Genomic DNA, 16,911 nt, shown 5'->3' on the forward strand with positions numbered 1-16,911 from the left:
TATTAGCCCCGAGTCTCAGAGGGAAACTGAATATAGTTAATCATTCATAAGAGAGACTCCGTCTTAAAAATCAAAGTAATCAAAACCAAAACCTCCAATTTTTCTATCCCGAGATCTGGGACGCTGCTGAGGTCAACGTCAATACCATTTTCCTTTTCACACGTTTGACCAAACTTACGCTCAATATACCTACCAGACCATTACCTGGACCAGGTTAATTGCATAGGAAGATTTTTACTATGTTTACATTTTTCTTAATTTTAAAAAAGCATAGTAAAGAGTCTGAGGACAAATTATTCAACTGTTTATCATACATAAGACCGCATGACTATGATACAAAGGGGGGTTCTTTTTCATTTAACGTTACAATATACACAGCAAGTCCGGACCAGATCTTACAATCTGCACACAGGTATTTAACCTTTTCCATGCTGTTTATGTTTTACAATGCACAGAAGTCCTGTAACCAAACCGTGTAGTAAAGCACACAAAACTGGACTGTAACCTCACACCGTATGCAGAAGCACTGGACTTTATGACTTCCTTTATGTAAATAGCGGTTCAGAAACTGCTTTTGTTTTTTTTTTGGTGCTTGCTAAGATGTGGCAACCAGCACAGAAAAAAATGACCTGACCCATATATCTTCCCCTTACATTCCTAAACAGCAGTAACTACTGATTTCTTTTGATATTGCTCTACTCAAGATGATATCCTTTTATTCACTGTAAACCTTTATGAACTACCAAGTTCAAAAATCATCCACAGGCTTGACATTTAATTACAAAATAAATATGGATTTCCTGATTAACAACAAAAAAAATTTTGTGGATTATAAAAACGGGTATTTCCAAGTTTCCATTCACATTCACATAGTTTTAAGCCTTTCTTTTGTCACTGTTTACATATAAAAACCTGCTTTTGTTCAGAAAAAATTGACCTAGTCAGCCACATGGAATTGACCAATAAAAAGTAATGTGGTGTTCTGCTGAGTTGTTTTGAACAGGGTTATCGGCAGAGGTAGATTACTGCTTCTTTCCTAGGCTTCTTTTGATCCTGGACAGATAAATTACTTATCTTCATTCTCCCAATTCAACCGCTCAAAAGTATAACACCCTAAAATTGGTCAATTTAAAATGGGAACACAAATTTAGCAACTGCCAGACTGTGTTACATTAAGGCAGCATAATCTCAAAACTAGGCACCTGCTAAACACCAGCCTGTTCGCTTCAGGTCATGCATGAGAGTTCTGCTTTACTCGTGCTTGTATTTTGGACCTGTTGGTGCAATCAAGGTCTTGCTTTCAAGTTTACAAGTAGGTTAATCAGGAATACAAGAATCAGCTGCTGGTTCCATAGCTTCTGGATCCAGTGTCCCTTGACCTTCAGAAGCCTGAACACACTTAGGATGTAACAGATGTTGTAATCTTGAATTAGATGTCAATCTATTATGCTCAGTACACAGATTGCTGTAGATGTATTGGCTATGGATTCAACAACAGTTCCAGTTTTGTTTAAGCAATAGTACAGCCATAATTTTCAACTGACATTTAAAAATGGTCTAGTTACACCTTGTGTCAAAGTGCAGAACTGCTACATTATTGGTTACAGACATCTATGTGCTATAAAAACAGCTTTGGTACAATAAATTATCAAAAAAGAAAATAAATTTTTGTAAAATTCACAGCATAATTGTGAGGCAAAAAAGCAGTCACATAAAATTCTGCATTTTTTTAAAAATGTTCAGGATGAACAGAAGACATCTTTGTGCAGAAGAAATGGTGGAGATACCACGTGCCGAGAAAAAAAAAAAAGCAAAAAAAAAAAAGTAAAAAGCAGGAAGGGACACAGCTGTAGCTATTTCCATCAAAGCAAACCACTACTTCTGTGACCTTCAACCAATAAGGAAGTCAACTTTATGACACACGCAAAGTGACCTTGCAATACCTTACAATTAGTGGGTCACAAAAGTCTATTTTAAAAGAAAGGCCTCTTGAATTACCCATTCTCTGTGTTTTCAGCATTAAGGACTGTCTGCAAAAGCATGTCCAAAAGTGATTGCATCTGAAATGGTAGGCTCTTCTAATTTCGAGTCCAAATCCATAAGGCCAAAGGTTATCCCAAAGACCACCACTCAGACCTCCCCAGGACTGGCCACGACTGACCCGTTGATTGCTTCTCAGTGCACCTTGGTTAGGAGACCGGTCATGTTCCATTACTATCTTACTGTGGCCTCTACAACAGGAGACCCACAGGATCCCATGTTAATTGCTGCTTTGCTCCTCAGTAGGTTCAGACAGGAGAGTTCTGATCCCCGCCACTTAGCATGCTTACTGTGCCTTACAAACTCCAATACAACCGTCCCTTCCACACAGCTGAAGGTGATTTTGTGTAAGCTGGAGGTCCCTCTTCCTTACAGTACTGCATTTCCGTGCCCAAGTGTGTTTAGAGGACTTAAAAACCCAAATTTCCCACCCCCCAACCCAAAACAAAACAAACGAGACGGGGGGGAAAAAAGAAAAAGGAAAAAACAAAAAGAAAAAAACACCCTCGTGGGGCCCTTTATGCAAATTATGTGCAGTGCCTTTTTATTTTAAAATTAGTTGGCAAATGACCAAGACCAACATCTGAACATTAACTTTTGTGGAACAGAAAGACAAAAAAACCCACTATGACTTGGGGTGTGGCAAGTTAAAATGGGGGAGGCAAAAAGAGGACACCTCTGCGCTATCCACGACGATGGGTTTGGACATGGCTCTTTTAAAAACTTCATTGTCCCTTTGCAATCTTTTCAAGTTAAAAAAAAAAAAAGTCAGCTTTGCCCTCTTGTAGCGGTTCAGTGTGTTAATCTCCTTCTGATGCAAGCAGCTTTGCACTTTGTTTTTTGGAAAAAAACACCACTTCTATAAAAACACACAAGAAACAAACTCAAGTTTCAATTTAGTCACGAGCTAGCTACAGAACTCTGTTGCACACAAACTCCTGTCATGGGGGACTCTTCTCTATCAGCCCCTTGCCTCATTGTCAGATGTCCTTCAGTCATGTAATGTGTAGGACCTGTATTAGCAGAAAATTGGTATGTTGGATGTCCAGCTATGCCAGTCTCTTGGCGGGGATTGGAGTAGACGGTTAAATTAACGTCCATAGCTCCATTCTGTCCAAAGTCCAAGGTATTAGCAGCCACTGGGCGATTCTGGTAGGCTTGATTGCCTTGATTACCAGTAGAGGAGGAAGATGTAGAGGAAGAAGTAGTTGAGGAAGACAGGGATGTCATGGAGTGGTGACTATGGCCAACCTCCATAGAATCCTGGGTAGAGGAGCTATTCGTTGGAGAATTGTAGACCCTTGGCCTGGTCCGGTTACCCAAGGCTTGTTGTCCATGGTGGTGGTGGTGGTGGTGGTGGTGGTGGTGGTGATGGGAACTGTTTCCATGGTGATGATGCAATGCATTCTGTTGAGGGGCTACATGAAAGGTGGTTTCTTGAACAGGATGAGTTTCAACAGTGACCTGTGTAGGAGCTTCCGTGCCTGACCAACCGAGGGGAGCAGGAAATTGCTGACGCACCTGTAAGAAGAGTTTTCAAGGATTTATTCCAAGCACTGTTTCCAAGCTTTTATTCATCCTCAATCAAAAGCTATGACACTAGCATTTATGGTAATTAGAGAGAGGGGATTTTGAAACTTTTAATGTGTTAGTTCTATAATGCAAAATTCCAAATATATTTGAGGAATAAAATACTTTACTGTGAAAGCTGCAATTTTTAGCAAGCTATACCCATAAATAGGCTCATATATTTCACTAACCACTTTCTTTCCTTGGGAGCTTTGTTTTATGTCAGGGATCGGCAAACTTTTTCTGGAAAGGGTCAGATAGTAAATATTCCTGACAGGTTCAAAATGAATTCTTTATTTTCCCTATAATGCCCCTCCTCTCTCCATCTTTCCTGTTTTAGTAAGAACACCCTTTCCACCAGCTGCTCAGCAATTCCTCTTTCCAAACCATCAGCAGCTACCACTGAGTCGGCCTTCAAAACAGAGCCCCAATTTGACCTCCTCCCTCCACATCCACCACCATCCCTCTTCTCCCAGGGCTCCTACCATCTATTTCTTGCCTGCATTGGTAGAGTAGCCCCCTAAATCAGCTCCCCAGCTTCCATCCTTGTGCCTTTTTCTAATCCATTCTCCATAGTGAAGAATAATCTTTTTAAAAACACAGATCCAATCACCTTCCTATTTAAAATCCTTTAATGATCTCTCCATGCTCTTTAGAAAAGCAAAATAATCCAAACTCCATACAGCGATATGCCTCATCTGGCCAGTGTTCATTTCGCCAAGCTTCTCCTCCTCTGTCCTTCCTCTTTCTACCTAGGTTCCAATCACACCAGCCTTTCCTTCTATTCCTCTACCTGGTAGTCAATATCTTTCAAATGTCTCAGGGCATTTGTGCCTACTGTTCCTTTCTGCCTAAAGTGCTTTGATTTTTAATTTCTGCTTGGATGCTTCCTTCTCATTTCAGTTCGAGTCTTCTCTGACAACTCTGGATAATGCTGTCCCAACTCCTATGGCAAAAGCTACTAGCTGCCTATGGCTGCACTATATTTCCTAGCCTCCCCTGTACTTAGGTATGACTACGTGACTAAATTTTAGTCAGTGGAACATGAATGAAAATTTCCATGTCATTGGCAGACCTGGACTCCAAATACCTCCCACATCCTGCCTGGTGGATGCAGCAGACAAGTAGGCCCTAAGGGATGGAGGAGCCCAGGGCATGGGAGAGAACCTCAACACCCACCCAGGACTGTTACATAAAAAACAAAGAGGGGGATCCTTGGGTGGCTCAGCGGTTCAGCGCCTGCCTTTGGCCCAGGGCATGAACCTGGAGTCCCGGGATCGAGTCCTGCGTTGGGCTCCCTGCATGGGGCCTGCTTCTCCCTCTGCCTGTGTCTCTGCCTCTCTCTCTCTCTCTCTGTCTATCATGAATAAATAAAATCTGGAAGGAAGGAAGGAAGGAAGGAAGGAAGGAAGGAAGGAAGGAAGGAAGGAAGGAAGGAAGGAAGGAAGGAAAAGAAAGAAAGAAAAAGAAAGAAAGAAAAAAGAAAGAGAGAAAGAGACTCTGTGCTCTTTAAGCTACCATATTTGGGGGATCTGTTACCCATTTGGCCTACTCAAATCATAATACATCCCACCCAAAAAACAGCCATTCCATATCACATTATCCTGTCTTGTGTTGTTTTGATTCATTTTTATTGTTTTGATTCATTGTGTTTATTTACTGTGGCATATAAGCTTAAAGAAGGCAAAGCCTATGTCGTTTTTACCAGGAGCTAACATAAATCATGAAGTATTTACTCAACAGGGGTAGTCTAAGAACCAAACTTCAGGAAACATCACTGCAAACAATCCAGTAGAAAAACAGGCAGAAAGTTCTCAGAAAATACTAATGGTTCTTAAACTATGAAGCTACTCAAATTCATGTATAAAAAGAAATAAGCAAAATAAAAATATCCTCTGCCCAATACCAGTTTTCATTTCAGACTGATCAAAGGGGATCACACCAACTGTTTCTCCAAAGTCTTGTTAGTGGAAGGCTTTGCTGGCAAAACTAAATGGAAAGCAATTTGGCAGCGGCTATAAAAATCACAGTTCACATCACTCTCCGACCCGTGATTTCACATCAAGGGGTTTCTATCACAGTTACACTGCCTGTGTGTGAGTGGTATGTGTGTGGCATTCCAGCAGCATCTGTAATAGTAAAAAAGACTTGAAATTAACTAACTGTCCATTAACAGGGGCCTGGGGAAATGACTTATGGAATATCTAAACAGTAGAGTACTGTATGACTGTAAAGAAGAAAGAAGAAGGGAGAAAAAGTTCCCCATGTACTGATATAGAAAGAGCTCCAAATATATATTAAAAATACATGAAAAATGTGTTAAAAAAAACAAAAACAAAATACTCAAGATGTGAACAGATACATGGCATGCTACTATTTGTATATAAAGATTAAGAATATATATCTATATGCGGATATACATAAAACAGCACAAAAAGGATACAAAAACCAGTAATATTAGAGAGTGGGTGGCCAGAGGATATGGAAGGGAAGTCTTGAATCCCCTTTTATATTTACTTATTTTTTTAACCACATATCATCTATTCAAAAATTAAATTAAAAAGGGCTTATAAGGCAATAAGGAAAAATAATGACTTCTGCTAAACACAGGTGGGAGGTACACAAGCGTCTCATGTCACTCCTGGCCCAGGCTTATGTTTTTGCAGTATTTCATGTATCTGGAGGGCAGAAGAAAGGTCATTCTAAAGAATCTGGTATTTAAGTGAAGATCTGAAGTATAAACGGTAGTGACTACAGCAAAGAGAAAAGTGCGCCCCGCTGAGCACAGCACGTGTGAGAAACATGGAAGAACATGGGGTCTTCCAAAAAAAGAAAGAAAAGAGAAAGAAAGAAAAGAAAGAAAAGAAAAGAAAAGAAAAGAAAAGAAAAGAAAAGAAAAGAAAAGAAAAGAAAAGAAAAGAAAAGAAAAGAAAAAAGAACCCAGTAAGACCAGAGCAAATCAGGAGGAGAAAGAACACCCTGAACAGAGGCCAGACCATGGTGGTCACAGAGACGCTTATAAGTTTAAGTACAAAGGAAAACCGAACATGGTTTAAAGCACAGAAAGGCCACATCAGACAGCTTCACTGTGTGTTCATGGGCCTGTAGAGGAGACACTGGCGTTGACTGCTGAATGGAATGAGGTGCCCAAGGACCAGTTAGAATATTCTTTACAGTAAGAGAGGCTGGAGACGGCTGCAGCAATGGGGCGAAGTGAAGAGATAAAAAGCATATTTAGGATATTTAGAATCCATACAATTTACTATTTGATTCAACTGTGGGACAAGGGAAAGACAAGTCAAAAGTTAGCTCCTAGCCCCCAGTGTACGGCTGGAACAAACAGATGAGTCTAGGGCCATCTCGATGAAGAACCCACAAGGGTGGCGAGGTGTGATGGGTACAAATATAGTTAACATGACACGTCTGCAGTGCCTTGCTGCAGAGACTTTAGAAGTGATGGTTAGAGTAAACAGAAATAAAGGTCCTGGGCTCAGGAGTGAGGTCTGGGTGAGAAACAAAGCTGCAAGAGTGACCTGCATCAGGATGGAACTGCAGTCAGGGCAGCTGGGTGTTTTCATCAGTCGAGTATCCGACTGTATCCGACTGTTGGTTTCCACTCTAGTCACAATCTTGGGGTCAAGGGATCAAGCCCTGTGTCAGGCTCCATGCTCCGGGCAGAGTCTGCTTGTCCCTCTCCCCATTGCTCTGCCCATCCCCTGCTCAGCACACACGTGTGTGCACTCTTTGGAATGAATAATGAATGAAGTTTAAGAAAAGAAAAAGATGGTACTGCAGTCATCAGTAAGGGTGGGCAGAAGAGAATCCAGAAGAGACAAGAAGGAAAGGCCAGAGAAGTGGGGGAAAGTCAGGAGATACCCTGTCAAAGCAAAAAGGAGGAGAGCACTTCAGAGGGCAAGGAGGAGCTAACACGGTAAATGTGGGGGAGGAATAAAAAAAGGCAAGCGTCTGGATGCCCACTGGCCTCCTCAGCAGCGATCACAGCTGACGCTGCAGGAATGGCAACCTGGGCTCGTAGGCAGCCTGGATGGAGCAGACCAAAGAGTTCCTCGGGGGTAGAACAGAGCCCCTACAACCCTGCCCCAACCGACTAGCAGAATGTAGGGCCAGACAGATATAGGCCAGGGAAAGGTTCGGCTCCAGGTGGGAGAGACTTGGGGAGGACCACATGCTGACAGGAAGAAAAATCAAGCAGAAGAAGAGAAGCTGTAAGCCGAAGGAGCCAGAGGCTGAGCAAGTAGGAGGAGCAAACAGGAGGGGGGAGGGGGGGGCTGGCCTTGGCCAGCCTCGGCCAGGAAGGAAGACTCTGCTTCTGAGGAGAGAAAAGCTCAGAGAGGTGAACAAGCACACACATAGGCTGGATGAGGTGCTTCTGACTGAAGACTCTCCTCATGCAGCAAGGAGCGAGGGCAGAGAAGAGGAGGTCAACGGTTTCTCCAAAGAGTAGAAGCAGCAACTGAAACAACGATTAAAGAGAACGAGAAAGACAAGAGGTGATGAGGAATGGGAAGCCTGCTGGGAGGGCGCAGGGGAATACTAATTAACAGTGGTACCAAGAGTGGTTTTCTCCTGCAGCATTCAGGAGCCCCAGCCACAAGAATGGGGGATGACAGTCAGCAACCTCAGTTTTACCTCATTCATCAAGTAATACACTGACTGGCCTCTCATTATAAAACACCATAATGTAATACCTAGTATCAACTCACTTATTACTTAACAGGGTATTTAATAAATATTTTTACGACCACCATCTGTTTCACCCCATTTAAAAAAAAAAAAAAACTTTACTCAATTACAGCCTCTTCTTTAACAAATTTAGAAAACAAAGGAACAAACAAAAAACCCTCAAAAACAAAAAGACAACAACAAAAACAACAATAAAAATCCCAAACCCAAACCAAACCAACATGGAGGTTAAACTCAAGCCACATACTGACTCTGAATCAAGGACCATTAGTGATGAAAGATCATGGAAGCAGCCAGAGCACAGTAATCAAGATCACAAGCCAGGAAAAGTGATTTAACCCATCAAGTGCAGTTCTCAATGTAAAAGAAAAACTCGAACAGTGTAAGGCTCAAAATGCTGCTGGGGAAAAACAACTGGAACAGTGGCTGGGACACACCCAAGAAATATTAGCTATTTCTAAATAACGAAGGAGAAAATTGCACAGATATGTTTCTTTAGTCACAAACAGGTGAGAATTCCCTGTGAGGAAGCTTCCATGAGCCTCTGGGGGAAATGGCACAACCAACCACCACTGTGCTGCCTGGCCACGGCAGGGGACGGATAACGGGAGCGGCGAGCAAGCTCACCTGGGGGCTGTGGGTCTCACAGTCCATGGCCTGGACGGCAGCTGTGAAGTGCCCGCCGCTGTGCCGATGTTGGTGCGTTGGATCCGACCTGGCTCTCCCGCTGTTGCTCGTCCCCGATGATCCACCTTCAGGATCATAACACAGTACAACTTGTAAGTTTGAAGTTAATTATGCTCAAGTATAGATTCTAGGACTGGAACACTAAAACTGAAAGTACATCACACACAAAAAGCTCTATTAACCTGAAAGTGTATCAGAAAATTATCCAATCCTCTAAGTTCTTTCACATCAGCCACTGAGCTGATACACGATCGTTTGGTTTTGGTTGAATTAGGGGAAAATTCAAGTGTGTGAACAAAGTATTTCTATTTACAAAGCAATTAAAATTTTGGGTTAATCAAGAGTTTTGGTTCCCACTGCCCAGCACAATTTATTACTCATAGTTAAGTATTGGGGCTTTGGGGCAGTGATTTTTTTACTAACTACAGAGAGCAGATTTAGGTAAAGTAATTCCTCCCTATCCCGATCAACGAATTTTTAGAAGACTTTACAATAACCGCCCCGCCCCCCTTCGTAAAGAAAACAGTCGAGACTTCCAAGTGGAACGTAGAGTTAGCAGAACTGACCTGAGCTTGAAGATGTACTCGAGGTGGTGCCCGAGGACTGTGACTGCTCCATCGCGGGGCTGGTGGACACACTATTACTTGTATTGGTGCCTTCGTCAGCTGTTTTCTTGAAAAAACTGTGCTGCAGGGCATAGTAAGGTTGAATTCGAGTTTTGGGGTCATAATCAAGCATCCTTAAAATGAGGTCTTTGAACTTCAAGTAGTCAGCTACAGTATGACCCGATTCCCCAGCACGACGCCCACCAGGTCCTCCTGTTTCTACTCCGAGAATATTATGAAGTTTACGGGTTCCTGGTGGTTTATACTCCTAAAGAGAAGAAAGATAAAAGGCTTCTCTAAATTTGATGGAATGTGTAAAGGCCAACATAACTTTAAATATGCTCAAATCTATTATATAGAGACCCTTATTTAAGAGACCGCTTTCTAGTTAGATCCTCTGTATTTTCACATATTACTACTGCAAGCGCACTTGTAGTTAGAGAAATTCAAAATAATTTTGAGACCAAAAATGACTTTAAAGATGTTGCCCAGGCCTCAGCAAACAATGGCTTGGCTTAGGGGTGTTTTGTACAGCCTCAGCCATAAATGGTTTTTATACTTTGGGAGGTTATAAAAACAAACAAAACCAAGTAAGATGCAATGGAAGCCTACAAAGCCTAAACCTTTTACTATCTGGTTCTTCAAATGGTTCTGAGCAGCTTTTCTGCCTGATGCACCAGTGACCGTGGGTGCACTTTCTTTCATAATGGTGGCTCTCCAAGATGGTGGTAATCACTCCAACTAGGCTCCAAGTTAAGATCCACTGATTTAACCCTGCCCACTCATTTTAAAAAATTTTATGTACTTAAGTAATCTCTACATCCAATGTGGGGCTTAAACTCACAATCCCAAGATCAAGAGTCGAGTGCTCCTCTAAGTCAGGGAGGTGCCCCCTGCCACTCATATTTAGATAAACTGAAAACAAATTATGCCTCCCTTTAGAATATGGAGATATAACATGTGTTGAGACTTTCAGAAAATTCATTTTTAAACAGATGATAGTATAACCCTTAAAATCCTTATTTAGTGACAAATGGAAACATTTTCAAGATACCATTGCTCTCACTATGAGCAAGAACAAGCCAGGCAGGTAGGCCACAAAATCATCTCATTTAAAAAACCCATTAAGAGTATCATGGACCAAATGAACCAGAACTAACTAAACCCTGAAAATGAGAAGCCCTTCTTGGGAAAGAAGAGATGTAAGGTGGGAGGAGAAACAAATGACAGAGGTCTGGGTAAGAAGAATCCAACCCAACTCTGAACCGATTTGTGGTGGTGTGCATGGACACAAGGCGGGGGGGGGGGGGGGGCGCGGCAGACAGACACAGCCCAGACGGGAGGCCCCACGGCCCTGCAAGACTGGAGACAGAGCACCGGATGGGGAGAGACAGCCTGAGGCACAGACAGGAACAGGCTATTAGCTGAGCAATAAGGCATCCAGAATGCTCAGGTCTCCACACACACTGCTTAAAACCTATGAAGACAGTGAAGAGCAGAATCTAAGTTGAGCAGACAAACAAAGCCAAGTCCAGATTCAGCTTAACTACAAAGGAGACTGACTCAGTCCCATACTACTGCCAGACAGAAGAAGAGGTGAGTCTCTTTCTGGAGGGAAGTAAGATTTACTTCCGTCTCAACTATTCTTAAATACAAAGTCTGGCATACACTTAAAAAAAATCCAGACTCAAGAAATTTTTAAAAGATGGGTCCATAATCAAGTAAAAAAATTAAAAGACTCATGTAAATAAATGACCCAGATGTTGAAACTGGCAGACAGGCATTATTAGTAACTAGGATAAATAGGTTAAAAAAGTTAGTTCAGAAAGGTGGACATGTTTGAATAGAAGGGGGATTTCAGGAGACAAAATGAAAACTATATTAAAAAAAGAGAGAGAGAGAAGAGGGGTTCCTAGGTGGAACAGCAGGTTGAGCACGTGAGTCTTGGTTATGGCTGAGGTCATGATCCCAAGGTCCTAAGACCTAGCCCATGTTGGGCTCTGCACCCAACGTGGAGCATGCTTAAGATTCTCCCTCCCTCTGCCCCTCTGCCTGCACCCCCACGTGTTTTCTCTATACATACATACATAAAGAAAAGTGGAAATGTTCGAACTAAAATACGCAATGTCGGAAATAAAGAATTCACTTAATAATTGTAACCTAAGACTGGGCTCAGCAGAAGAAAAAACTAAGTGAATCAAAAGTCAGAGTAAATAAACTATACGAACTGAAACACAAAAAGAAAACAGGATGAATAAACCAGAGACCTTGGAGATAATGTTGTGCACCGTAACATACATTTAAGTAGAGATTTATAGAAGATGACAGAAACAGAATATTTTAAAAGATAACGTCTGAGGATATTCAAAAACTGATGAAAGAGATCAACCCACTGACCCAAGAACTCAGCATATTCTAAGGAAAATACATATGAAGAAAACTAAACCCAGGGACACAAGAGTCGACTTATTGAAGAACTGAAAATAAAGAGAACATCAAAATCAGCTGGAGAGGGAAAAACATTACATACAGAATGCTTAGAAAAACTACTGGCTTCTCTGCAGAAACAACGGAATACCAAAAACAATGTCATTAACATCTTTAAACAATGTCATATTATCTTTTTTTCTTTTGCTCAAATATCAACCTAGAATTCTGTATCCATGGACATTTCCATATCTTCCTTAAGAAGGTAAAGATATTTTCAGATAAATAACTGCTGAAAGAAATCACCACCAAAAGTTATTCACTGTAAAATCAAAAAGTTAGAGGAAGTTGTGTTCTGAAGGAAAAATAATACCAGCTGGAAGGCAGGAACTGCAAAAAGGGATCAAGAACTTCAGAGGTGAACAGAAGAGATCATCTTATTATCTTTACTTTTTGTGTGTTTTAAAATGTCTTTAAAAGTCATTTTTTATTTAAAGCAGTCCAGTTGTTTGTTGTGAGGGCTGTAACACATGCAAAAGTGATATATGATGGCAAGTGCATAGGAGGTGTAGAGTTAGGCAAAAGCACACAGTTAATTACATGGTTTATCAAGTGATATTAGATGAATGCCAAGTGATCAGTTAAAGATGCATATAACACTAAAAATTACACACAGGGGTGCCAAGGTGGCTGAGTCAGTTAAGCATCTGCCTTTGGCTCAGGTTATGATCCTGGGGTCCTGGGATCAAGCCCCATGTCAGGCTCCCTGCTCAGTGGGGAGTCTGCTTTTCCCCTTTCTCCCTTGCTCGCTCATGCTCCCTCTCCCATTCAAATAAACAAACAAATCTTTTTTAAAAAATTAAAAAATAAAAATTATAGAGTAATAGCTAAAAAGTCAATAGAGGAAATAAAATATAGAAAGTATTCCATGAACCCAAAAGAAGACAGGAAAGAAGGAATGGGAGGAAAGGAGGTAAGACAGAGTACAAATAAGACAACAGTTTAAAACTTAAACTCTGCGGCTGCCATCATGAATGACACAGTAACTATCTGGACCAGGAAGTTCATGACCAACCAACTGCTTCAGCGGAAACAGATGGTCATTGATGTTCTTCACCCCGGGAAGGCAACAGTACCTAAGACAGAAATTCGGGAAAAACTAGCCAAAATGTACAAGACCACACCAGATGTCATATTTGTATTTGGATTCAGAACCCATTTTGGTGGTGGCAAGACAACTGGCTTTGGCATGATTTATGATTCCTTGGATTATGCAAAGAAAAATGAACCCGAACATAGATTTGCAAGACATGGCCTGTATGAGAAGAAAAAGACTTCAAGAAAACAGTGCAAAGAATTCAAAAACAGAATGAAGAAAGTCAGGGGGGGAGTGCAACAGCCAACGTTGGTGCTGGCAAAAAGTGAGCTGGAGATTGGACAACATAAGGAGTAAAGATTCTGCAGTGGCTTTATCTGTGGTGATTGTGCAGATTTTTCATGAGAGGATTAATAAACTAAGAACGCTAAAAAAATAAATAAATAAAACCTAAACTCTAGGCTTTTTAATGAATAATTAAATAGGTTCAAAATGCATCATGAAAGAAAGAGACTAACTGGATTAAAAGACATGACCAATTTATGTTGCACACAAGAGGCATACTTCATATGCAAAAGTATACGCAGACTTGAAGTTAAAGGGGAGGAAAAATATAGACTATGAGAATGTGAATAAGAAAGTCGATACAGATATAGTAATATTGGACAAATCAGACTTCAAGATAAAAATATTACCAGAGATAAAGAGGGACATTTCACCATAATAAAAAAGTGAGTTTATCACAAAGTCACAACAACACTTGGGTACACCGACCCAAGGGTACAACAATGAGTACACCTACAAAGAGAGCTTCAAAACACATAAAGCAACTAAAGGGAGAGTAAGAAAAATCCAGAATTATCACTAAAGATTAACATTCCTGTCACAGAGAGACAAAGGATGTAAAAGATATCAAAAAAAAAAAAAAAAAGAAAAGAAAAGGAAAGGAAAGGAAAGGAAAGGAAAGGAAAGGAAAGAAAAAAAAGAAAAGAAAAGAAAGAAAAGAAAAGAAAAGAAAACAAACAACCTGACCCATACTGACATTTGTAGACCCTACACCAGGATCCCTGGGTGGCACAGTGGTTTGGCGCCTGCCTTTGGCCCAGGGCGCGATCCTGGAGACCCGGGATCGAGTCCCATGTCGGGCTCCCGGTGCATGGAGCCTGCTTCTCCCTCTGCCTATGTCTCTGCCTCTCTCTCTCTCTCTCTCTCTCTCTATCATAAATAAATAAAAATTTTAAAAAAAATGTAGACCCTACACCAAATAAATGAATAAAATACAATTCCTTGCAGGTGCACACAGAACATTCACTGAGAGATTACCTGCTATATTATAAAATAAATGTGAATGAATTTAAAGGAGTGAAATAATTTTTTTTTTTTTTTTTTTACCATGATGCTACTGTATTAGAGATCAGTTAACAATAAGATTATCTGGAAAATCCTCAAATATTTTGAAATTATATAACAACATTCTAAATAACAATGAAGCAACAAAAAAAATCTCAAGGGAAATTAGAAATGTTTTAAAATCATTGAGAGTTAAAACAGATCAAAAGTTGCTACATGCAGCTAAAACAGTGATTAGAGGGAAATTTATGACATTAAATGCAATGAGAAAAAAGTTTTTTTTTTTTTTGAGAAAAAAGTTTTAAATAAATGATCTAAGCTTCTACCTTCAGAAACTAGAAAAAGCAAATTTAACCTAAAGCAAGGAGAAGAAATAATAAAGAATCAATGAAATAGAAACAAGACTGTAAACAACAGTAAAAACGAAACAAAAAACTGGTTGTTTGGAAAGATAAGTTTGCCAAACCAATAGCAATAGAGGGGAAAAAAGGAGAAAACAGAATGACCAACATTAGGAGCAAAAGAGACACTACCACTGTAGATCCTCTAGAAATTACACAAATAATAATGAAATATTATGGGTAATTTTATGCTAACAAAGCCAACAACTTAGATAAAGACAAGTTTCTTGAAATACATACCTACCAAAATTGACTCAAAAAGAAAATCTGAATAGCCACATATTTATAAAAAAAATACATGAGCTACAATTAATAACTTTCTATCAAACACCCCCACTCATTATAGCTTCATAGATGAACTCTATTAAACATTTACAAAAGAAATAATGACAATCTTATACAAATTCTTTCAGAAAAATCAAGAAAGAATACTTCCCAAAAGTTTTATGAGATCAGCATAATCCTGAGATCAATACCCAATGAAGGTATTATATATAAAATTTTAGACAAATATCCATTTAATGACAAAATTCCTACCAATATAGACTAACAAACTGAACCCACTAATACAAAAGAAGATAGTTTATCAATTGAGGCCAAGTATGGCTTATCATAGGTTGAGCTCAATATTCTGAAAGTTCATATATTTTACTACGTAACAAGAGAAAAACCATATGATCATATCTATAGGTGCAGAAAGCATGTGACAACTTTCAAAACCCACTCATGATTTAGAAAAACAAACAAGCAACACAAGTCTCTAAAAACACAGAAACTACTCCTTCAACTCATAGAGAGCTACAAGAAATATAGCACCATATTTAAAAATATTGAATAAATGTATGCTTTTCCCACAGGATTGAGAAAATGGGAAGATGTCTGGTCTCACCATGACTACTCAACATACAGAGGCTCCAGCCAGTATAAAAAAACAACAAACAAAGCACATAGATTGAAAGAATAAAACTGTTCATTTGCGGAGGATATAATTAAATAGAAAGCCCTACAGAATATAAAAACAAAAAACTAGAATAGGTAAATTTAGCAACGTCTTAGGATACAGAGTTAACATACAGAGAAATAAAACTCAGTTCTATTTCCACATATCTGCAATGAGAAATTAGAAAATGATACTTTAAACACAATACCTAAATAGCATCAAAAAATTAAAAATTAACAAAATATGCCTGAGACTTCTGTACAAAACACTACAAAATACCACTGAAAAAAATTAAAGACTAAATGGAGAAAACCAGGTTCACAGACTGGAAAACCAATACTGTTAAAATGTCCATTCTCCTGCATGGAATCTCAAATGCAAGTGAAATAGAAATTCCAGCAAGATTTTGGGTACAAATTTATAAGCGGATTCTAAAATTTGTAGGTAAATAAAATGGACCTGTAGGAAAAAAAAAAAACAATTGAAACAAAAAAAGAGCTGATGGATTTACACTACTTGAATGTGAAAGACTCACCATACAGCTACAAAATTGGCACTGTGGTACTGGTTCAGCACTGATAAACCAAAGCAACAAAATAGGGTGCAAATATAGACCCACACATGAGAGAGAAATTTGCTTTGGACAAAAGCTCCCAGATCAATAGGGAAAGGAAACAGCCCAACAAATGATGCTGCAACTCCTTAGGTAAGCATCTGGAAATGTGAACATCCACTCCTACACCTCATTCCATATTCAAGACTTAATTCAAGATGAACCACAGAACTCTAATCATAAAAACTAGGATAAAAAAATCTTTTGAAGAAAGCACAGAATACCCTCACAAACTTGAGGGAAGCAAAGATGTCTTAGTATACAAAAACAACTACTATTCGTAAAATACAGTTGATAAATTTAATTTCATTGACATTATATTTTCCCCCTCATGAAGAGATATCACTAAATATCAAGAAATAGGTAAACCATAGTCTAGGAAAAAATACTGACACATGTGACACATGTGACAAAGGACTTATATCCATTATATGTACAAAACTCCTATATCTCAATAATTAAACTCAATAATAAATGGG

The 16,911-nt window shown here is 39.6% G+C and overlaps 1 protein-coding gene and 1 pseudogene across 17 annotated transcripts in view; one reads left to right on the forward strand and one right to left on the reverse strand.

Annotated features, from left to right (window-relative positions):
- Positions 1–283: 283 nt before the first annotated feature.
- Positions 284–16,911, reverse strand: part of DYRK1A (dual specificity tyrosine phosphorylation regulated kinase 1A) — a 146,390-nt gene continuing 129,762 nt past the window's right edge. For all 17 annotated transcript variants that reach the window (XM_025987875.2, XM_025987874.2, XM_072740575.1 and 14 more), the window contains 3 exons: positions 9,567–9,873; positions 8,941–9,065; positions 284–3,561 (listed from right to left, as the gene is read on the reverse strand). In XM_025987875.2, the coding sequence (XP_025843660.1) occupies positions 2,941–3,561; positions 8,941–9,065; positions 9,567–9,873 (1,053 nt within the window). In that variant the 3' untranslated portion in view covers positions 284–2,940. The remainder of the gene's footprint in view (positions 3,562–8,940; positions 9,066–9,566; positions 9,874–16,911) is intronic.
- On the forward strand, positions 13,063–13,472 carry LOC112911379 (small ribosomal subunit protein eS24 pseudogene; annotated as a pseudogene).

The sequence above is a fragment of the Vulpes vulpes genome, chromosome 15 (assembly GCF_048418805.1).
Source record: "Vulpes vulpes isolate BD-2025 chromosome 15, VulVul3, whole genome shotgun sequence".
Taxonomy (NCBI): domain Eukaryota; kingdom Metazoa; phylum Chordata; class Mammalia; order Carnivora; family Canidae; genus Vulpes; species Vulpes vulpes.